Below are 23,709 nucleotides of genomic sequence, written 5' to 3' on the forward strand. Positions count from 1 at the left end.
TCAAACATGCCGGACATGGTGATACATGCCCACACTTAATATCTTTCCACTCTGGCAGCTGAGCAAGACATCAGGGGTTCAAAGTCATCCTCAGCTACATGAGATTGTAACTCAAAAAAAAAAAAAAAAGCAGCAAATATGTACATAGTAACTGGCTTTGACTGCCTCTGATCTTCTAAGTTTGTAGCCATGTGGAACAAGAAAGCCAATTTGTATTACAGAACCCTAGAAAGGCTCACTAAACTTAACAACCAGGAACCTCCAAAGGTGGAAGAGAGGCGCAGTCTGCCACAACCAACTGCCAGCCTGCATTAGGAACAAGTAAACTAAGCCTTTCTTACCTCAAAACACAGGCTATGTCCCACCACCACTTATGCAGCGGGATCCACTACATGTAGAGGAAGCGAAAACCACAGAAGGACAGGAATGAAGAATAAAGCCCTACCCTGAAATCAGAGGAATTAAATGAAAAGCCACCCTAAGGACTGTATGTGCAGGAGGGTGGAGGGACAAAGCAGTGCTAACCCCCCCTAATGTCCTCAGCCTGCCTGAGAAACAGACTCATCACTGGGTTACATGGGTGAGACAGTTTGTTGCCCAACTGTCGTAGAGCCTAGTCTCAATTCAAATAATACACACTTCAGAAAGAGGGAAAATACAACAAAGTCTAGAATTGAAGGATGTGTTTCAACAAAGAGCCACAGAATACTTGATTGACACGGCAAATGGCTCAAACTTTAGAATGCTAGGATACGGAGAACAAGCGGCCGGAGGACCAAAGAGGAAGCAGCAATCATGTTAACTTACGCTCCTTTGCTGACAAGATTGATACACACTTAGGTAAATATTTTCTGGAAAGCATCCCAGACACTGAAATGTTAACACTAGACACATGAGGAAATGTGATAGATACTCTGCCATTAAAAAAATCAGTCCAGCTGGGCATAGCCTTTAATCCCAAGTACTTGGGAGGCAGAGGCAGGTGGATCACTGTGAGCTCGAGGCCAGTCTGGTCTACAAAGCGAGTCCAGGACAGCCAAGGCTACACAGAGAAACCCTGTCTCCAAAACAAAACAAAAACCAGCTCAGTCCAGCAACACAGACAACTATGAAAGCGACATGGCAATCCCTGGCATACAGCAAGTGCCACAGAGTAGGCGTGGGGAGGATCTACCCCTGAAGAATGCCCCTTTCAATCTCTTGTGCCCATGTCTATCTGTATCCACCAGGAAACAATATATAACCAGGGGTATTTCTTAAGGAACTTGATAGTTGACACAAAGTAACAACAAATTGCCCTCTGCTGATAGCATCTCTGGAACAACTCTGCTTTCTGCCATTTCTTTTCCTAGAGTCTCCATGCTCTCCATGTGTGGTCCCTCTCTGCGTGTGCTCAGCCTCCCGAGGTGTCAGGAAGTCACCTCGCTTTTATGAAGGAAGTAGGGAAGGATTTAGCTATCAGAGAACTTTTCAATGGGAGAATGGTTACCTTACGATCATCCCATATGTGAGAGGGGCTCCTGACAGGAAAGGGCCTATTAGCAATAATTAATTCCTGTGCTTTCTGCTGATGCTCCATTTTAACTTCATTTTCACTCACTCAACTTCCTGAAAAGTCTTTATTTGGACAGAACTTTTCCATGACTGGAGTTTTCCAAAAGGTGAGTCACTTAGGAAAGTCTGAGCTCACATGGTCAGCTGGCTATGTGATGGAGAAGGGTAAGAATGATCGTTTTCCTCCCATGCTCAAGGCTGAAAAATTATATAGTTTCCATTGTGAATCCAAAATTTCACCATGACAACAAAGCTAGAGAAACTAAAAGACTAATTCCATGTCACCACTAGCTCATTCTTATACATTTCTCCCACTAGCTCTTTCACATTTCCTCCCCCCCCCCCCCCAGGCAGGGTTTCTCTGTGTATCCTTGGTGATCCTGGACTTGTTTTTTAGACCAGGCTGGCCTCAAACTCACAGAGATCCACCTGCCTCTGCCTCCTGAGTGCTGGGATGACAGGCATGTGCCACTGCGACTGGCTTCTTTCACATTTCTTAAAGATGGTGTGATACCCTTCATTTTGAGACAAAGTAAAAAAGGAAGAACAAAATAATGATGTCAAGAGATTAAAAGATAGTCAAGCTTGTTGGCGCACGCCTTTAATCCCAGCGCTCGGGAGACAGAGGCAGGCGGACTGCTGTGAGTTTGAGGCCAGCCTGGTCTACAAAGTGAGTCTAGGACAGCCAAGGCTACACAGAGAAACCCTGTCTCAAAAAAACAAAAACCAAACAAACAAACAAAAAAGGGAGGGAGGGATAGAAGGAGGGAGAGAGAGAGAGAGAGAAAGAAAGAGTCAGTTAAAATTCAGTCTCCTAAGATCCTTCATGAAAGCGCCTTAAGTAATCTTTCTTTAAGCAAGGCTGGCAGTGGTGGCTCACACCTTTAATCCCAGTACTTGGGAGTCAAAGATAGGTAGATCTGAGTTCGAGGATAGCCTGAGAAATCCTGTCTTGGGGCAAAAAAAAAAAAAGTCTTGCCAACACAGCAACTATTAACAGGTTTAAATATATGTATACCATAATATATATAAATATAAATATAATACATAAATTTAACACAAATATAGGTAATGTATAATATAATGACTGTATATATTATATACATATATTCGCAGTTATACATACACATCCGAGGGTGGCCTTGCTCCCACTTCCCAAGGGCTGGGATTACAGGAGTGCACCATACAACAGGCTTTAACAAGTTTTTGTATTCTTTTATAGTGAAGGTGGTTTGAGAAGACACTAACTTGTTCTGTTAGCTATTCCAATATAATATATAATGTTTAAAAATTAGCAGGAATTGCTGTGAAGAATAAATAAAATGCATTGTGTGAGTTTGTAATCAATGAAAAGAAAGTGCTTGTGTCCTATTTATTTGACAGACGGTGCTGCCCTCTTCTGACAGGTGGTACTCATGACAGGCTCCTGTATACTCACGAATATTTATAACTGCCTCTACAGAAAATCTTTCCCCAAAACAAACTCAGCTGAGTAACTGCTATTTTGTGAAATCAAGACAACTCCTATGAAATTATGAATTTTACAAATTTGTTTATAAATATTATTATTTAATATATCATCGACTTTTCCCTTTTCCTTTTTTGAGATAGAATCCAGTGTGGCCTAGGCCGACCTTGAACTGACCCTCCTGCCTGTTGCTTCCCAGGTGTAGGGACTACAGTCATGTGCTACACTCTTTACTTTTTTGTTTGTTTTTTTGAGACAGGGTTTCTCTGTATAGCCCTGGCTATCCTGGACTTGCTTTGTAGACCAAGCTGGCCTCAAACTTACAAAGATCCGCCTCCCGAGTGCTGTGATTACAGGCGTGTGCTCTCAGTCTTCACTTTTGAACCCAAGTGGATTGTAACATGCAGGAAGTGATTCAAGCCAACACAGGCTTGGAGACATAGCCTTGCCACGCTCCTAGCTGGAACTTGCTCTGTGGACTGGGCTGGCTCACACCTCTACACCTCTGCCTCTAAATGTTTTGTTTTGTTAACTTGTATTTTCTATGGTATGTTAAGATACTCTACTTTTTTTTTTTTTTTTTTTTTTGAGAACTTAGCATAGTCACATAATGTGTTGTGATTAAGTTCACCCCCATTCCCTCTTACCCTCCTACCACTATCCACTCCCAACTTGCTGGGTTTATTTTTCCTTTCTTTGTAAAAACCCTCTGAGCACACTCAGTGCTGCTAATGTGTGCCTGGGTGTGGGAAATCTACGGCCACATGGTTAGTCTCTCAGGGGCCACATGCTTAAAGAAAACTGACCTCCCTCTCTCTGCAGCTATCACCTGCCAACAGCTGCTTAGATAAGAGCTCAACTCTGTGACCTACTCACATGCTGATACTGTGTCTGGCACGATCTTATGCAGGTTGTGTGCATGCTGTCACAGTCGCTGTGACTTCTTTTGTTCAAATGCCTTGCTATGTCCAAAAAAGTTTCATTTCCTTCTCTTTTTATAGTCTTAGCTGTCCTTGAACTCACTCTGTAGACCAGGCTGGCCTTGAACTCATAGAGATCCATCTGCCTCTGCCTCCGGAGTCCTGGGAGTAAAGGAATCTGCCAACAAGCCTGGCCAGATTTCTATATGTTGACGGTTTACTGCCAATGTTCTGTCACTCTATGGGATAACTGCAGTATGATGCCTGGAGGCAAAACACATTACTAATTCAAAATACATTACTATCATCAGTAATTACGTGACAGATCTCAAAGTGACTGGTTACCAAGAGAACCTTACAATGTCAAGTGCCATCGTCAAGAGCCCCAAGCCCTTTAACTCACAAGTAATACTGGGCTCCTGCAGGACAGCCAGTGGACTCCAGTGCAGTATTGTGACTAAGGCAGCGGTTCTCAACCTTAGGTCCCAACCCCTTTGGAGGGGTGTTGAATGACCTTTTCACAGGGGTCACATATCAGACGTTTACATTACAATTCATAACAGGAGCAAAATTAGTTATGAAGTAGCAACAAAATAATTTTATGGTTGGGGTTATCCCAACATGAGGAACTGTATTAAAGGGTCACAGCATTAGGAAAGCTGAGAGCCACTGGTCTAAGGTGACTAACTGGAGACTAAACATTCAAGGCAAAGCAATCATCTAAAAATGGTCTGGACACTTAAAAGACCAAACGCACAATTTAATCTTGAACTGGATCTTGATGTGTAAAAACAACTACAAATAATATCAATGGAATAACTGGGACCTAAAAGCATAGAAAGAATCATACATAGATCTATACAAAATATGGGCTGCAAAACTATCTGTTACATCATATTATTCATACTTAGCCATTATAATCACTGCATTAAAAAGAACAGAGATCAGTCCAGTAAGAATCAAGCTGTCATGGTGCGTTCACTTGTAGCAAGGTCTGCCAAGGTGGCTCTCAGCAGGCAAAGGCGGCCACAATGGGCAAACTGAGTTCAATTCCTAGGACGCCATGGTGGAAAGAGAACCAACTGTCACAAGTTGTCCTGTGGCCTCCATACACATGCTGTGACATGAACGCCCACAGATCTACATTAAACACTGGCCAGTGGGGGAGCTGAAGAGCAGGATGTGAGCCATGTGGGTATTCACTGTAATACTCCTCTTAGATAACACTACCCCAAGTGCATTTCACAAAAGAAAATGTTTTTGAGAAAAAATTTTTCAAATGAGTGAATTTGGTACTGGAGAGATGGCTCACTGGCTACTCTTCCAGAGGACCTGAGTTCTATTCCCAGCAACCACATGGTGGCTCAGAATCATCTGTAATTCCATTTCCAGGGTATCCCATACCCTTTTCTGACATCTTCAGGCACTAGGCACGTACAAGGCACACAGACATACACACAAGCAAAAGGACCCACACACATGCTGGGCGTGGGAGCTAATGCCTGTAGTCTCAGCACTCAGGAGGCTGAGGCAGATGGAATATCCTAACTGCACCTACCTTGGGTTACACAGTGAGTTCCAGGACAGTCTGAGCTACAGTGAGACCCAGTCTAAAGACTTTCTGTTGTTGTTGTTTTTTGTTTTTCGAGATAGGGTTTCTCTGTGTATCTCTGGCTGTTCTGGACTCACTTTGTAGACCAGGCTGGCCTCGAACTCACAGCAATCTGCCTGCCTCCGTCTCCCCAAGTGCTGAGGTTAAAAACGTGCACCACCATGCCCAGTTCAGATGTTACTTTTAAAAGCAGTAAGCTCAGGGAAAACTGTATAATCAGACCAGATTCAAGTCTAATCTGTTACTGTCAAAAAATAAAATAAAATAAAATAAACTTACAAAATTATTGACTGAAATTTCATCTGTTCTCACTCAGCTCTAAATTATAAAACTATTGCTTTTACATTATAAATTTAAATAAATGAGAGGAGTAAAAATTCTAGGCATCTGGTTCTTATTTAAAATAGCCAGGATAACCACCCCACAAACACATACAGAACAACCCACCAAACAAAAACCCAACAAGCTAGTCTTCATGGCACACGCCTTTAATCCCGGCACTCAGGAGGCAGAGGCAGGAGGATCACTGTAGGTTCGAGGCCAGCCTGGTCTACATAGTGAGTCCAGGACAGCCAGGGCTACATAGTGAGGCCCTATCTCTAAATAACTAACTAAATAGATAGATGATGAATGGATGGATGGATGGAGAGAGAGACAGACAGCAGCCAGGAGGCTGAACTACTCAAAAGCCTCTTTTAAAAACTGCTTTTATAAATTAAAATAAATAAACTCATAAACTAGTTCAAACAATACTAAGGTGACATATTAATACTGAAACCAAATTTTTTTCCTAAGATTTTCAGTTCTTGCCTTACTTTAGAGAGCTCACTGGGCTGCTATCTCACAGCAATGGAAAGAAATAAAGTAAGGATTTAACCAAAGCACAAAGCATGGAAATGAGCAAATGGAAATACAAACTTCCAAATAAACGTACCCAGCCAAAGTGGTAGGCTGGGTGGGGCCCAGGACAGACTCGGAGAATGTAAAACACCACCACCTTGTAAAACATTAGTTTCAAATCATGAAAGTCCTTACCTCACTTCTTCACCAGCAAAGTCAAACACCTTGGTAATTTTCACTTTTTCTGATTCTTTAGGTTTATCTAGCTCATCTGCTTTGACCAATGGTTTATTTGAATTAGTCTCTGCAGTCTCCTCTGATGTCTAGAAGAAAAGTAAGAAATGGAATCAGGCCTGTAGTAGGGCACACCTTTAAGCCCAGCACTCAGGAGGCAGAGATTCAAGAATCTCTGTGAGTCTGAAGCCAGCCTGGTCTACATAGTGAGTTCCAGGCCAGCTAGGGCTACACAGTGAGATCATGTCTCAAAAATCAATCAATTGGGGGAGCTGGAGAGATGGCTCAGAGGTTAAGAGCACTGTCTGCCTTTCCAAAGGTCCTGAGTTCAATTCCCATCAACCATGTGGTGGCTCACAACCATCTATAATGAGATCTGGTGCCCTCTTCTGGTTGGCACACATGTGGGCAGAATACTGTGTAAATAATAATAAATAAATAAATCTTAAAAAAAAAAAAAATCAATCAACAATCAATCAGCCAATCAATAGCTTTCAGCAAAGTGTAAGACTAAAAGGGCTGTCTGAGCAGGCTGTTCTCTCATGTCTCACATCCAATCAGTTAGACTACTGGAGGGCCTGGACAGATGCTCTTCCAGAGGACCCAGGTTAGGTTTCCAGAACCCAAAAGTTGCAAAAAACTGATGCCCTCTTCTGGTCACCATGGGCACAACATGCATGTGGTGCATAGACATGCACACAAGTAAATCACCTATATACATAAAAAAAATAAAATAAAATAGTCTATTGGAGATGCTGGACCTAATCCTAACCCTGAGTTTTTGCTGAGGACCCTGGTTCAGTTCTTAGCACCCACATCAGTTAACTTTTAACTGCCTATAACTCCAGCTCCAGGTTGATCTAATGCCTTTGGCCAATGTGGACATCTGTACTCACATGCATATACCCACACATAGACACAAATATATACTCACAATTTTAAAAAGTAACAAATAAATCTTTTTAAGTTTGTATTGATTTTTATTTAGAAGTGTGTGGGTAAGCCACATGTATACAGGTGTCTTTGGAGGCCAGAAGAGGTACCAGATCCCCTAGAGCTAGAACTACAGGCATTTGTGAACCAGCTGGTAAGAGTGCTGAAAATTAACCTCAGGACCTCCAGAAGAGCAGTAAGTTCTCTTAACCACTGAAGCCAACAAGCAAACAAATAAATCCTTAGACATTTATAAAGGTTTGCTTAACATTTGTCTGATCGGTTCCTGCTGTTGAGGGATGCTTTGTTTCTCCCTTAGTGAAGTCATTGCTTTCTGTTGAGATTCAAATCTCCGTCAGCTTGTAATTTAAAATAGGACAGGAAGCTACTGGGGAAGTGAGGGGGCTTCTGGAGAGGCATTTATCCATCAGTCTCTAGGCTTACCTTCACTTGTGAGCCTGGGGCTGCTTTCGCCTTTGGTCCCACATCGTTAAGGAAGCTGGCCCACAGCTCATCTTCCTTCCTCTTCCTTGCACTCTCTGAGCCAAGGCCTCCTCCTCGCTCCTCTTCATCGTCTTCACCACTGCTGCTTCCAGATTGTTCTTTGCCATCTTCCTCTTCGTCTTCTAATAAGAGGCCACTTTGTTTTTTCTTTCTAATCACCCAGAAAAATGAAGACAAATGCCAAATTATTCACTCTCTTTCCTCAACCCATAGACCCCCTAACACACCTGAGAGTTCAAATTTGGGATTACTAATAACACAACAGGAAAAACAGAGAAGGTAAACTGAAGCTGAGCTTTAATACTTTAAAGCTACTTATACATTTACTTAATGTGCATGTGTGTGTTCCTGGGTGCATGTATGTGCATCATATGCATGAAAGTCTGTGGAGGTCAGGAGAGGGTGTCAAATTCCCTAGAACTCAGGTTAGACAGTTGCAAGCCACCAAGTAGATGCTGAGAGCTGAACCTAGATTCTCTGCTAGAGCAGTGACTGTTCTTAACCACTGAGCCATCTTGCCAGCCCTGACTCTCCCCACCAAAAATTTTTGAGTATGTTTATTCATCAACAACAGTATAGTTTAGAATTAGACCATACAGTGAAAAGACACCCACAAGCATCTCAGTATTTTCAAATTCTTGGCATGTTACTCTCTGAGCCCCTGACATTGCCAGGGTTTTCAATATTGTATTTTAAACAGATTTCTAACAATCTTCATGAACAGTGAGTCTAATGTACTTACAAGTTCAACCACACCCTGTAGGAACTCAGTAAGGCAACAGCCCCTCATAGAATCACGGGGGGCGCTGCCCACGGGAGGAGTTACTCTGCATTGCACACATGTTGTACTTTGAGAGCAGTCAGTCGAAGGTCTTACATTACAAACGCACATACACTGTGTGCTGTGTGCGTGAATTCTTTAACAAGCATTGCCTTTTTATTACTGCCCCTTTCATTAAATAAAAAGGGAGATGGTTTGCGCTCACTGGAAACTTAAACGCAGTATCTTACATCAAGACTGTTATTTTCACTAAGGAAACCCTGAGGCAGGCCTGGCTGCACATCTTTAATCCCAGCGTTCAAGGAAGCAGAAGCTTAAGCATCTCTGGGAGTTGGAGGCCAGCTTGGTCTACACACTGAGTTCCAGGACAGCCAAACTACACAGCAAGAGCCTGTACCCCAAACAAAACAAAACAGACAAAAAAATAAAACAAAAACAAGACAAGAAAATACAAAAAACACCCAAAACCCCAACAGCTAAAAACAGAAGACAAGAAAATAATCTAAGATCACCTCATGAGATCAATCTGTTCAGAAAAAGGGTTTTACAAACATAGGTGCTAAATATCGATTACTTCTAAAAGCCACTCTATTTGGAGAACAAAGCCTACTGAATCTCAAATTTGGTTGCATCATTTTCTTCCAAACACTCTAAAAACATGTAGCACTTTCATGCCACCTCAAAACAAAATTTCAAGCACAGGAAGAGAACTGTACCCAAGACTTATGAAAGTACACGTTGACACTATGCTGACTAAATGCTGCTTTTGCTTCCATGCCCAAGACAGAAACAAGAGTGACAGAAAGGCCACCGGCGGTGGTGGCGCACGCTGCAATCCCAGCACTCAGGAGGCAGACAAGGCGGATTTCTGTGAGTTCGAGGATAGCCTGGTCTACAGAGCAAATGAGAAAGAGTTCTATAGAAGACACCCTATCTGAGTTACAACTGATCACGGTTTTCCTAATTTGTTGCACGACTATAATTCAGAACATGGCCTGTAAGGGGGAAATAAATTTAAAAGTTAACTGAAAAAAGTTTAATTTATATAGCCTTAGATCAAGTAATTCTACACCATCAAATCTGTCTTATCAAAATCCTGTACCAAGCCGGGCGTGTTGGTGCACGCCTTTAATCCCAGCACTTGGGAGGCAGAAGCAGGCGGATCGCTGTGAGTTCGAGGCCAGCCTGGTCTACAAAGTGAGTCCAGGACAGCCAAGACTACACAGAGAGACCCTGTTTTGAAAAGGCCCCTCCCAAAAAGAAAAAATCCTGTACCACTATGTAACGACATGTTCTAACAATGTTTTCTGCAGCCTCTTGCTGTAGCAAAGACCATATAATCTAACTGTTCCCCAGTAAGGAGATACTTGAGTCAAGCCAGGCCTATCACGGAGTGTGACGCTCTAGTCACTGAAAGAACAAGGTCTGTCTAGTGGACCCTGTGGTGCCCTCTAAAGTAACAGCCTAAGTGAGAACGTCACAGTGGGGCCTCCTGAATCACACTCCTACTTGGAAGACTGAGACATGAGGCTTCAAGTAGGCCAGCCTGGGCAGCATAGTGAGACCTGTCCAAAAGAACCGGCGGGAGCATGATGTGTGGTGTGCTACCGTTTCCAGTTTTATTTTTAAATAAGAAGAGCAGGACATATACACCCACACGGAAGATGGCAGCTTTCCAGGGTAAGAACAGAGGATGTACCCTAAAGCAACAGGTTGTTTGTTTGAAAGATTTATTTACTATATATACAATGTTCTAACTACATGTGCGCCTGCAAAGTAGAAGAGGGCACCAGAAATCATTGTAGATGGTTATGAGCCACGATGTGGGTGCTGGGAACTGAACTCAGGACCTCTGGAAGAGCAGACAGTGCTCTTAACCTCTGAGTCTCTCTCCAGCCCCCGAAGGCCAAGATTTTAATTTTAGAATATCAAAAAATATTTCCTTCATACAGATAGGGCTTAAAAATTCTGGCAATGGGGCTGAAGAGATGGCTCAGAGGTTAAGAGCATTGTTTGTTCTTCCAGAGGTCTTGAGTTCAATTCCCAGGAACCACATGGTGGCTCATAACCACTTATAATGAGACCTGGTGCCATCTTCTGGTGGGCAGGTAGGCATATAGACAGAACAATGTTTATATTATAAATAAATAAATCTTAAAAAAAAAAAAAGATCTGGGTGTGATGGCACACGCCTTTAATCCCAGCACTTGGGAGGCAGAGGCAGGCTGATCTCTGAGTTTCAGGCCAGCCTGGGCTCCAAAGAGAGTTCCAGAACAGCCAGGGCTACACAGAGAAGCCCTGTCTCAGAAAAACCAGAAACAAACAAACAAACAAACCTCTGGCAATATAGCTAGGAGTGGTGGTTCATGCCTGCAATCCCTATAATCCAGAAGGCTACAGCTGAAGGCTAGCCTAGGCTACACACGGAGTTCCAGACCACCCTGTGCTATGGCGCAAATGTAAACACACACACAATGTTTCAAAGGAAGAAAGGGAGGGAATGGTAGCACACACCTTTAATCCCAGCACTCCGGATGCAGAGGCAGGCAGATCTCTGTAAATTCGAGGCCAGCCTGGTTTACAAAGCAAGTCCAGGAAAGCTAAGGCTACACAGAGAAACCCTGTCTCGAAAAAAAAAAAAAAAAAAAAAAAAAAAAAAAAAAAAAAAAAAAAGGAGGGAGGGAGGGAGAAATGGAGCGAGGGAGAGAAGTAGAGGGAGAGAGGGAAGGGAGGGCTGGCTGGTCAGTGGTGGCACATGCTTCTAATTCTAGCACTTGGGGAGGCTGAGGCAGGGGCTCTCCTTGAGTTCAAGGCCAGCCTGTTCTGCAGGGCAAGTTCTAGTACAGTCAGGGTTGCTACACAGAGAAACCCTTTCTCAAAAACAAAACAAAACAGACAGACAGACACCTATCATCAGAGCAACTCAGCAGTGAAGACGGCTCTTATTGTAAGGTCCTGTGGGGCAGCGTCACCTGGCTGGAACGCTCTGGGCCTGCCTTCTCTTCCCTGTGGTTTTCTCAGCCTGGTCTTCACCGTCCACTTCGTCTTCCTTCACTAACTCATTGACATCATCTTCACTGTACTCTGCACCTGAAATCACAGAACAGGGGTCAGACAGTTGAAACAAAGTTTTTTTTTCTTTTCTTTTAGTTTTTCTAGACAGAGTTTCTCTGTGTAGCCTTAGCTGTCCTAGACTCACTTTGTAGACAAGGCTGGCCTCGAACTCACAGAGATCTGCCTACCTCTGCCTCTGAGTGCTGGATTGCAGGTGTGTGCCACCGTGCCTGCCTGGAACAAGGATTTTTCACAGAACACTAAGCACAGAGTCTGAGGCAGGTATAGCTGCACACATGATGATGCTTAGCATGTGGGAGGCGGAGGCAGGAGAATCGGAAGTTCAAACTTGTGCTTTGTTACAGAGAGGGTGAACCAGCTTGGGCTTCATGAGACCCTGTCTCTGTCTTTTTTTTTGAGAAAGGGTCTCTCTGTGTAGCCCTGGCTGTCCTAGACTCGCTTTGTAGACCAGACTAGCCTCGAACTCACAGCGATCCACTTGCCTCTGCCTCCTGAGTGCTGGGATTAAAGGTGTGTGCCACCACTGCCCAGCAAATAAATAAATCTTTAAAAAGAAAAATAGGGGCTGGAGAGATGGCTCAGAAGTTAAGAGCTCTAGTTGCTCTTCCAGAGGTCCTGAGTTCAATTCCTGGCAACCACACCGTGGCTCACAACCATATATAATGGGATCTGATGCCCTCTTCTGGAGTGTAGGTGTACATGCAGGTAGAGTACTCATACACAGAAAATATATAAATAAATCTTAAAAACAAATAAGTAAAACTAAAGCAAAATAAAAGATTTATTTATTTATTATATATACAGTGTGTTGCCTGCATGTGTGCCTACAGGCCAGAAGAGGGTACCGAATCTCATCCAGATGGTTGTAAGCTACCATGCTGTTGCTGGGAATTGAACTCAGGACCTCTGGAAAAGCAGACATTAGTTCTCTTAACCTCTGAGCCATTTCTCCAACCCCAAAATAAATATGTTAGCCTCTGTTTAATATAAATATTTCTAGGTAGGCATAGTGGCACACACCTTTAATTCTAGCACTCAAGAGGCAGAGGCAGGTGGATCTCTGGGAATTTGAAGCCAGCCTAGACTACAGAGTGAGTTCCAGGACAGGCAGGGCTACATAGAGAATCTCTGACAAGAAAAACCAAAAGGGATTGGGGGTTGTGAGGTAGCTAGACAGCAGTTAAGAGCAGTGGCTGCTCTTCCAGAGGACCCAGGTTCAATTCCCAGCATCCACATGGTAGCTCACTGTCTGTAATTGACTCCAGTTACAGGGATCCAACAGCCTCACACAGAAATACACAGTCAAAACATTAATGCACATAAAACAAAAATAAATAAATCTTAATAATAAAAAAAGAAGATAAGTATTTCTGCTACTGACTGATAAAGAACCAATCCCAGTACAGCAGCAGTAAATATCACTGAAATTCAAATGGTATCTTTCTATATGATGTACAATATGAAGGGTGAAAAAATTAGCTTATTTCAGGCAAGTAAAACAAAAAGTGGAACCAGAACACCCAGCTGTACTGAAAAGTCTAGATTATTCGTTAATAGGTCATGCTGGGCCGGGCGTGGTGGCGCATGGCTTTAATTTTAGCACTTAAGAGGTAGAGGCAGGTGGATCTCTGTGAGTTAGAGGCCAGCCTGGTCTACAAAGTGAGTCCAGGATAGTTAGGACTACACAGAGAAACCCTGTTCCCCCCAGCCCCCATCCTCCGAAAAAAAGAATAGGTGATATAAAGGACCAAGTAGAGTGATGAACTTGGATTGAGGCCAGCCCAGTCGATATAATGAGTAGGCCAGCCAGGGCTTCACGGTAAGACCCTCCTCAAATCAAAACAAGAACAGGTTATACTCAATGGGCTGAGCTGGGTCTATAGCTCAGCGCTAAAGCACCTGCCCATTAAAATGTACGCAGAGATGAGCTGGTGAGATGGCTCAGAGGTTAAGAGCACCGAATGCTCTTCCAGAGGTCCTGAGTTCAATTCCCAGCAACCACATGGTGGCTCACGACCATCCATAATGATATCTGGTGCTCTCTTCTGGCTTGCAGGCAGAATACTGTATGCATAATAAATAAGTCTTTTTTCTTTTTAAGGCAGGCAGAAGGGCTGAAGAGATGGCTTAGCAGTTGAGATCAATGTCTGCTCTTCAGAAGTCCTGAGTTCAAATCCCTGAAACCACATGGTGGCGGCTCACAACCCCTGATACTGGGATCTGATGCCTTCTTCTGACATGTAGTAGGCATACATGCAGATATAGCACTCATATACATAAAATAAATAAATAAATCTTTAAAAAAAGAAAAAAGGCAGGTTTGGCAAGAAGGAACACTGTACCCACAGAAGTAGAATTCAGAAGTAAGAGGCACCTCCAAAGCATGGTGGCAATGCTTGTGACCCCAGCACATGAAGGGGAAGCTTATTCAAGGAGACCAGTCTGGACTTTCATCCTGACTGTAATTATTTGATTTAAAAAAAAAAAAAAAAAAAAATATATATATATATATATATATATATATATATATATATATAAGCTAGGCATGGTGGCCCACACCTTTGTTCCCAGGACTTGGGAAGCAGAGGCAGGCAGACCTCTGTGAGTTCAAGGACAGCCTAATCTACAGAGCAAGTTCCAGGACAGCCAGAGTTATAGAGAGAAACCTTGACTAGGAAAAACAAAACAAAAAACCAACAAGCTGGGTGTGGTGAGGCAGCCAGATCTCTGTGAGTTTGAGGCCAGCCTGGTCTACAGAGTGAGCCTAGGACAGCCAGGGTTATTATACAGAGAAACCCTGTCTCAAAAAGCCTATATAAATTATCCTAAAAAAGAGAAGTAAAATTTCCAGTTATATCAAGCTGTCAGCTGGTAACAAATTAGAAAAGTGATAATATGGATAAGAATCATATTTGTTTAAAATTATTTTTTATTTATTGACAAAAGTCAACACTACTAGCCGGTTGAGATGATGCATGTCTGTAATCCTAGCACTCGGGGAGGCAGAGGCAAGTGGATCCCCGTGAGTTCGAGGCCAGCCTGGTCTACAAAGTGAGTCCAGGACAGCCTACACAGAGAACAGCCTACACAGGACAGGCTACACAGAGAAACCCTGTGGTGGGAGGAGTCAACACGGCTGCCATTTGGCATTGGGCACATGACAAAGCTCTAGAGGTAGAGCACACACTCGCTACTTCTTAAGACTTTTTTAAAAGTATGTGTGTCGGGGTGGGGTACGTGCACATTTGAGTGCAGGTCCTTGTAAAGTACAGAACTGGAGCTACACACAGGTGGTTGTTAGCTACCCCATGGGGATGTTTAGAACCAAACTCTGGTTAACTGCAAGAGCACCTCACTTTCTTAATCACTGAGCCACCTTCAGACCTCAGAGTAGAGTTCTTCAGTTCTGACAGACATATTTTAATTCACCTTGGAAGCTATCTTAACAAGGTTTTTACTGCTGTGATAAAACACTATGACCAAAAGCAACTTGAAGAGGAAAGGGTTTATTTCATCTTCCAGCTTACAGTCCATCTGAAAGGAGGCAAGGCAAAGTCTGGAAGCAAGAACCCATGCAGACGTCACAGAATTTGCTTCCCACAGCTTGCTCAATCTGTTTCCCTACAGCACCCAGGACCACCAGCCCAGGAGTAGCACGGCCCACATCAGCCATCAATCATTAAAATGCACGGGGTTGTCAACGGGTCAATCTGGCGGGGGCATTTTCTAATTGAGGCTCCCACTTCCCAAATGACTCTGGCATGTGTCAAGCTGACAAAAACCAGCCAGCAAAGAAACACTGATGAAATGGAAAGAAGAGTACTACCATTCACTGAGAGCAAATGAAGAAAGGGTAACTGCACAAACAAAAAGTCCCAGAACAATAAAATACATGCTTCCAGATACACATTTTTGTCTGTTTGCCTTCTTTCAAAAAGTATTTCTGCTGGGCTTGGTGGCACACACCGTTAATTCCAGCACTTGGAAGGCAGAGGCAGGCGGATCTCTGAGTTCCAGGCCAGCCTGGTCTACAAAGCAAGTCCAGGACAGCCAGGACTACAAGAGGAACCCTGTCTCAAAAAACAAACAAACAAGAATATTTCTGTTTTTTATTTTGTTTTGAGATGGTCATGTGTACCCCAAGTCAGCCTCAAATGCATAAGATGGGCCTTCAATTTCTGATCCTTCCACCTCTGGCTCCCAAATGCTAAGATTATAGAGGTGTGTTACCACACCCCGGAGCCAAACAGTACCACCCCCAACTTCTTCACAAGAGAATCTTAAGAAGTTGTCAGTGTCTTACTAAACTTCAAATTAAAAGTTCTGTTCCACGATGTGATGCAGGCAGGATCCCCGGGCTCTCTCCTGTGCCATCCTTCCCACCTTTACTGTCCATGGGTTAGCTCTCATGCCTCACCTCCCCACATTATAGTCTTCCTATCTCTCCTCTGCGGTCACCTTTGACAAACGTTCTCTCTCTCCACACCTTTCTCGTCTTGTGGCTGTGCTACACAGGGGTACGGTGGGGGTAAGTTCCCCAGGCTCACAGGCAAACGGGGTGTACAGGAGTAGGAGGGGAGGAGGGAAGGAGCTCTGGGGCGCATGCTGCTGGTCTTCTCCAGTTGCTGCTCTCCTCACAGGCACCTCTCTGGGAGGACAACACAGAGAGACTGCCCAGACTAACATCCCACACAGCGAGCTCAGCTGCTACCTTTTTTTTTTTTTTTTTTTTAAAGACAAGGCCTCACTAAGTACCCTTACCTAGACTGAAACTCACTATGTAGATCAGGCTAGCCTCAAATTCATCTCTGAGGCTGTCTGTCTGCCTGCTTCTGCTCCCAGCCACCACTCCCAGCACTGGGCTACCGTCCAAACCGGTGGACTACCTGCTTATGCTCTCCGGCCCTCAGCTTTTTCATCTGTAAAACGGACAGGACGAAAGCACACCTCTTGAAGCACTGTGTGACTGAGTTAGTAGTGAGTTACAATTAAAGCATTTTAAAGGAATGTGCACACAAAAGGCATTTGTGAACACGGACCAGCTAACCTCTCACTACATGGTGAATCGCTGACACCCTTCTCTCAGCTTCCTCAAGACTGAGAGCAGAAAGCTGGAGAAGAGCCCTCCTCTCACCACGCCCCAACACCATCATACAACCATCAACCACTCCACACAATATCAAGTACAGTATGTCAAGCAAAAGAAACAAAAGGATCAGAAAAATTCAGACCTGACATAATTATCTACTTGAAAAATACAAAACCATGCCGAACTGATATATATGGGTTAAACAACTTTGAAGAATGCAGCGTTAGCATGTCAAAGTATTGTATTCTCTTTTTGTTTGTTTCTGAGACAAGGTAACAAGCCTCAGCTGTCCTGGACTCACTCTGTAGACCAGGCTGTTCTCAAACTCACAGAGATCCACTGCCTCTGCCTCCAGAGTTCTGGGATTAAAGGTGTGCGCCACCAGGCCCAGCTCAAGTATTGTATTCTCTTGTTCTAGCAATCAATAAGCAATTAGAAATAAAAGACCTACACAGACCTACCATGGTTACATACTGGTAAAGAAGCTTGTTAAGTTACCAATTCTCTCCAAACTGACCTACAGATTCAGTGCAATTCCAACGAAATCCATGCACAGTATCTGTGGAGAAACTGGGGCCACTTCAGCTATAAGGGGACCTGTCTGGATGGAGGCCAACAGCCAGGAGGAGAGGATAGTAACGAGAACAGTGCAGGAGGCTTAACACAGGTTCCACATAACAATGAAGATTCCAGAAAACAATACAGAAAAAAAATTTCTGGAGAGAAGCTTCTAGAAGGCTCACCGACTGCAAACAAAGTCAAACCAAAGTGTATGATGTTGGCAATGCTGGCAATCCGGCTTCAGGAAAATAGGAGCAAAGAGAAGATTCTTTCTGAGACAAACAGATCCTACACAGTGAGCAGAAAAGCAAATGATTATTATCCTCCGCAGCACTGGGGATCAGACCCCAGATACTGCAGATGGTGGACAAGCCCTCTATCTCTGAGCAGCATCTCCAGCCCGGAAGACAGACTTACTGGCTACACCAAGATGGAAAGCTGCTTCCAACCTATAATCCGTTATCAACCAACCATCGAACAGGCCTGAGGTAAGAGGCCTGAGGTAACCTTCAGGCATCCCAGGCCCCAGAACAATGCTTCTGCCCTGCGTCCTTCCTCAGAAAGCCATTAAATGGTTTCCTCTCATTTTGATGGAAAAGGTCAAAAAAGACCTTGTATACCAAACAGGAGGAAATCTGAAGTTCAGGAACTCAAAGTTACACCAGTTACGTATGGACATCAAGGCCAGCCTGGCATATAACACCGCACCCCCCCAATGAAGGGGGGTGGGGTGGGAGGGAGTGGCAGGAAGGAGGCTGGAGACAGAGAGATAATATGGAGAACAGAAAAGGAATAAAGGAGACTTGAAAGAGTGGTAATGATGGTGGAAGACCCAAGGTTTAAATTTCCAACAGGCAGAGAGGGAGAAACCACACCGAAATAAAGCAAGGCCAAGGCAGAAATAAACTTCCAAGAGATGGAGATAAAAGCCCAAGGAATCTAAGTATGTTGAGAGTTGATTTTGGCAATTCTGAAAGCCCACAGTCAAGTTAATTTTAAGAGTATGGGCAGCTAGCTAAATTAAAACCGTGGAACAGCAAGATGGCACCCCGGATATTAGCATTTGCCACCAAGCCTGACACCCACGTGGTGGAAAGAAAGCGCCAACTCCCCCGTGTTGTCCTCTAACGCCTACAAGCACATTGTGGCATGTATGCACGCACGTGCGCGCGCGCGCACACACACACACACACAGACTAAAACAAAGCAATCATTAATACCAGAGAGAGCAGCCCACCACACAGCTCAGCAGTTAACAGTGTCCATGCAATCAGCAAAAAAACAAACATGAAATGCTAGCCGGGCGTGGTGGTGCACACCTTTAATCCCAGCACTTGGGAGGCAGAGGCAGGCAGATCGTTGTGAGTTCGAGGCCAGCCTGGTCTACAAAGCGAGTCCAGGACAGCCAAGGTTATACAGAGAAACCCTGTATCAAGAAACCAAACCAAACCAAACCAACCAAACCAAAAACCGAAATGCTTAGCTAATCACAACAGGTCTGAGGCGATGGGAGAAACAGAGGGCCTACAGGCTGAAGAACGTATGTTAGAGACAGGAGAATGAGCTCGGGTGCTAAGGGGAGACTCACTGTGCATGGATTAAGGCAGAAGAAACTAGCAAAGCCAAACTGGAGAAGGGGAAAACAGTTTCCTTAAATGGACGGATATATCTGACATGACATATTTCAAAAGCATCCATGTAGACTAAAAAACTCATACACCAGGCCTGCCTGGTCTACAAAGTGAGTCTAGGACACAGAGAAAGCCTGTCTCGAAAAACCAAATAAAATAAAGTAAAATAAAAATAAAAAGCCTTTGTGCTTACAGAAAGGAACAAAGTTCCTTTTCAGCACCCATGACAACCACCTGAAACTCTAACTCCAGGAGATCTGACATTCTCTTCTGGCTTCCTCAGGAACCCACACGTGTGCACATATATATGCAGACATATACATGAAATGTAAAAAGTAAATCTTAAAATGTTTACCCACCCCCAGCGGTACTTATGTGCATGCCTTCCTGTGGATGCCATAGGCTAACCTATGTGCATGCCTTCCTGTGGATGCCATAGGCTAACCTAGAGTGTCATTCTTAAGAAAGCTGGCCACCTTTCGAGAAAGGTCTCTCATGGCCTGGAGCTTACTATTAAGCTAGTCTGGCTTGCAGAAGGACATCCTCCTGCCTCTTCCCAGCACTGATGCTATCATCTAAGTGTTGAGCATTTATAGCAGGCGTCTGACCACATGGATTCTAGAAAGTGAATTCTGGTCTTCCTGCTTGTCAAGCGCGCATTTTACCAACTGAGGCATCTCCCCAGACTCACTTCCTCTCTCCAAGACAGGGTCTTATTACATTACCTTGGCTGGCCTAGAATTTACACCATTAACCAGGCTACTTTCAAACTTAGAGCAATCCTCAGGCCTCAGCACCCACCAAATTTCTAGGCTTATATTTCTTTCTTTTTTTTTTTTTATTAATATTTTATTTAACTTTAGTCTATGCACATCGGTGTGAGGGTGTCAGATCTTGGAGTTACAGACAGTTGTGAGCTGCCATGTGGGTGCTGGGAATTGAACCCGGGTCCTTCGGAAGAGCAGGCAGTGCTCTTAACCACTGAGCTACCTCTCCAGCCCCCTAGGCTTATATTTCACACTTGGTACAATATAACTTTTTAAAAATATGTTTTGGGGCTGGAGAGATGGCTCAGAGGTTAAGAGCACCGGCTGTTCTTCCAAAGGTCCTGAGTTCAATTCCCAGCAACCACATGGTGGCTCACAGCCATCTATAATGAGATATGGTGCCGTCTTCTAGGATGCAGGCACAACACTGTATACATAATAAATAAATAAATCTTTAAAAAAAATTTTTTAAGACAGGGTTTCTCTTGGCTGTCCTGGACTCACTTTGTAGACCAGGCTGACTGCCAACTCACAGAGATCTGCCTGCCTCCGCTGGGATTAAAGGTGTGTGCCATAACATGTGCCCACAACATAACTCTCTGATTGGATGGACAAATAAGAGTGCCTAGGAGGTAGGGTGTGTGTGTGTGTGTGTGTGTGTGTGTGTGTGTGTGTGTGTGTGTGTGTGTACACCTCCAGCTTTAAGTGCGTTCTGGGCACATAAACTCAGGACCTTATGTTGTGGAGCAAGCCTTTTTTTTTTTTTTAATTATTTATTACTTTTGTGTGTGTTGGTGTTTTGCCTGCATGTATGTATGTGTGAGGGTGCTGATTCCCCAGAACTGGGCTCTTAGGCAGTTATGAGGTGCCATGTGGGCTCTGGGAATTGAACCTGGGTCCTCTGAAAAAGCAGTCAGTGATCTTAACTGCTGGGCCATCTCTTCAGCTAGAGCAAGCCTTCTTATCTGCAACCCCTATAGTTGCTTTTCACCTAAGCAGCTACACTGGAATAAATAACTTTGAGGAAATGGTTAAGCCAGAGTGAGGTGCAGGATAAGACAGTGGTATGTTTTGGTATTAAGATACCTTGGACTGGAGAGGTGGCTCAGTGATTAAGAGCCCTGGCTGCCTTTTCAAAGGACCCAAATTCAATTATTAGCCCCTTTCTTTTTCGTTTTGGTTTTCTGAGACAGGGTTTCTCTGTGTAGCCCTGGCTGTCCTAGACTCACTTAGTAGACCAGGCTGGCTTCGAATTCACAGAGATCCTCCTGCCTCTGCCTCCCAAGTACTGGGATTGCAGGTGTGAGCCACCGAGCCGGCTTATTAGTCCCTTTCAATGGTTCATAATTGTCTTCGACTCAACTTCCAAGGGATCCGATCGATGCCTCTTCTAGGCTCTGAAGAAACCAGTTGTGCATGCAACACACACACAAGTGTACATGCAGGCAAAACACCCATACACATAAAATAAATAAAAAATTTAAAAATGATTTGTCCGGACTTCACATAAGTTGAGATTCTTAATGTGCTCCCTGAAGCCCCGGCCCCCAAAGGAAGAAAAGCAGCCACCGAAGCTGTTAAGGGTATGTGCTACATTTCCAGAGAACCTCACTTTGGTTCCCAGCATCCATGTTGGGTGGTGGCTCAGAACTGAGTGTAACTCCAGCTCTGGGGGATCCAACGCTCACTTCTGGCCTCTCTGGCCTCCTGAACATACACACGCAAATAAAAATAACAATGAGGGGCTGGCGAGATGGCTCAAGTCTATAACCACCTGTAACTCCAGTCCCAGAGGATCTGGGTAGCCTTTTCTGACCCTTAGAAGCCTTAGGCACACACATAATGCACAGGCACACACATAACGCACAGGCACACAAGCAGGAAAAACAGTATATATATTATATAAAGTTAACCTTTAAAAATAAAACTTAAAAAAAAAAAAAGTTCTCCAAAGGGCGCAGCGAGTAGCCACTGCAAAGACACAAAATACATTATAACATGAACTTTTCTAACAAGCCGATCCCTTGTGAACCCGGAGTCGGAGAGACCAGCCTCAGACGTGGAGGAAGCTTGGCCATTCCCTAAGAATAACCTCCAGTGTCCGGGTCGGCTTCAGAACGCTCCAGAGCAACGATGCCCTCAGCCTGGCAGCTTCACGTGCCAGTTCCCGCGCTCCGAGGGGGCGGCGGCCCAGGAGAGCAGCAGTGCAGAATCGCCCCACTCGTGTTCCCGGCCGGCTGAGGGCCAGGGTCTGACTCGGGCGCCGGAGGCCACGCGCTTGCGGGGGTGGGGGCGCCTCGCGATCATCAGGCCCACGCCCAGGGGGACCTGAAGAGCCTCGAGTGAGGCGTGAAGCATGGGAACCACACTCCTCTCGCCTCAAGCCCAATCGCTCACCAGAAGGCACGTAGTCCTCATCCTCGTCCGACGTGGAGAAGTCTTCGGAGTCGAATTCCTCCATGCTGCTGTCACTTGGGGCCTGCTAACCACACGATTGCGGCCACTGCCCCAAATTAGCGAAGCTCTAGGGCGAGACCATAGAGCTGCAGGACCAGCAGCTAGGGCCGCCCTAGAGGCGTGCGCACATGCGCAGACGGTGCCACGTGGTCAAGTACGACACTTCCGGCCCGTGCAGCTGGTCCTTCTACATTCTGATAGCCCCTGTAAGATTCCGGACCCTCCCGGAAGCGATGCATTCTGGGACTTGTAGTCTTCGGTGCTACCCTGCATTCTTGGTGGAGATTGGCGTATCTGCGGAAATAGTTGTCTCTCTTTATGCGTGTTTTTTTATTTTCAAATTCGCTTACTCGCTATGTTTTGTTTGTCTCGGGTTTTTGTTTTTTTGTAACTCTCAAATCAGTCATTAAAATGTTACTCCCGGACATGGCGCAGGGAGTAAGAGATGCTAAGTTCCCAGCGACTTTTTAGCTACACTGAGGCTCCGCCTTCTGATTTAATTACCCCGCCAGAATCGAGTCCTTTAATGAAGTTTCCGTGACTTTTTCCCTGCACTTTTCCCCCTAGGTGATTTTTAAAGGCTAAAATGGCTCCCAAGAATACTAAGGAAATGCTGTATTCTAAGTTGAAGACGGCCTACGACGTGCCTTCCTGAGAAAATCTGCCTGTTAAGTAAGTTACATTCAGGCCTGAGTTACAGATGCTATCGGCAGGTAGTTCAATGTTGAAAAATCAGCAATCAGGTAATCAACTAAAGAGAAAGGGAGCCCCGCTTATCTATGAGTGAAGCCACTGCACAAAGTGCTAAATTGACACCTGTAGTGCATGATGAAGCAGCAAGAATGATGGGAAAGCAGTTAAATTTGTGAATTCGTGAGGACTGGAGAGATGGCCCAAAGGTGACAAGTACTTGCTGCTTTTGCAGCGGACCTGGGTTGGGTTCCTAGCATCTCCTACTTGGTGGTTCACCACGGCCCAGAAGACCAGTTCTGACCTCAGTGGGCACCAGGCATGCACATGGTACTCACGCATGCACACGTGCAGGTACTTACCCATAAAATAAAAATAAATGAAATTTTAGAAAAATTTGTGAACCCATGAGGGAGGGGAGAATGTGACCTAATCCAAGCACCTGAAAGGCAGAGGGAAGAGGATCTCTGTGAGTTCGAGACTAGCCTGATCTACAAAGGGAGTCCAGGACAGCCAAGGCTACATGGAGAAACCCTGTCTCGGGGAGGAAAAATGTGACGGGGCTGGAGAGATGGCTTAAGGGATAAGAGCAC

General features: G+C 44.6%; 1 protein-coding gene across 1 annotated transcript in view; it reads right to left on the minus strand.

Annotated features, from left to right (window-relative positions):
- Cfdp1 (craniofacial development protein 1) overlaps positions 1-22,568 on the minus strand; it is an 82,191-nt gene extending 59,623 nt beyond the window's left edge. Inside the window, exons 1-4 of the mRNA XM_051168574.1 lie at positions 22,367-22,568; positions 11,819-11,936; positions 8,006-8,216; positions 6,590-6,717 (exon numbers count right to left, since the gene is read on the minus strand). Of these exons, the coding sequence (XP_051024531.1) occupies positions 6,590-6,717; positions 8,006-8,216; positions 11,819-11,936; positions 22,367-22,430 (521 nt within the window). The 5' untranslated portion in view covers positions 22,431-22,568. The remainder of the gene's footprint in view (positions 1-6,589; positions 6,718-8,005; positions 8,217-11,818; positions 11,937-22,366) is intronic.
- Positions 22,569-23,709: the final 1,141 nt, after the last annotated feature.

This window comes from Acomys russatus, chromosome 26 (genome assembly GCF_903995435.1).
Source record: "Acomys russatus chromosome 26, mAcoRus1.1, whole genome shotgun sequence".
Classification (NCBI taxonomy): domain Eukaryota; kingdom Metazoa; phylum Chordata; class Mammalia; order Rodentia; family Muridae; genus Acomys; species Acomys russatus.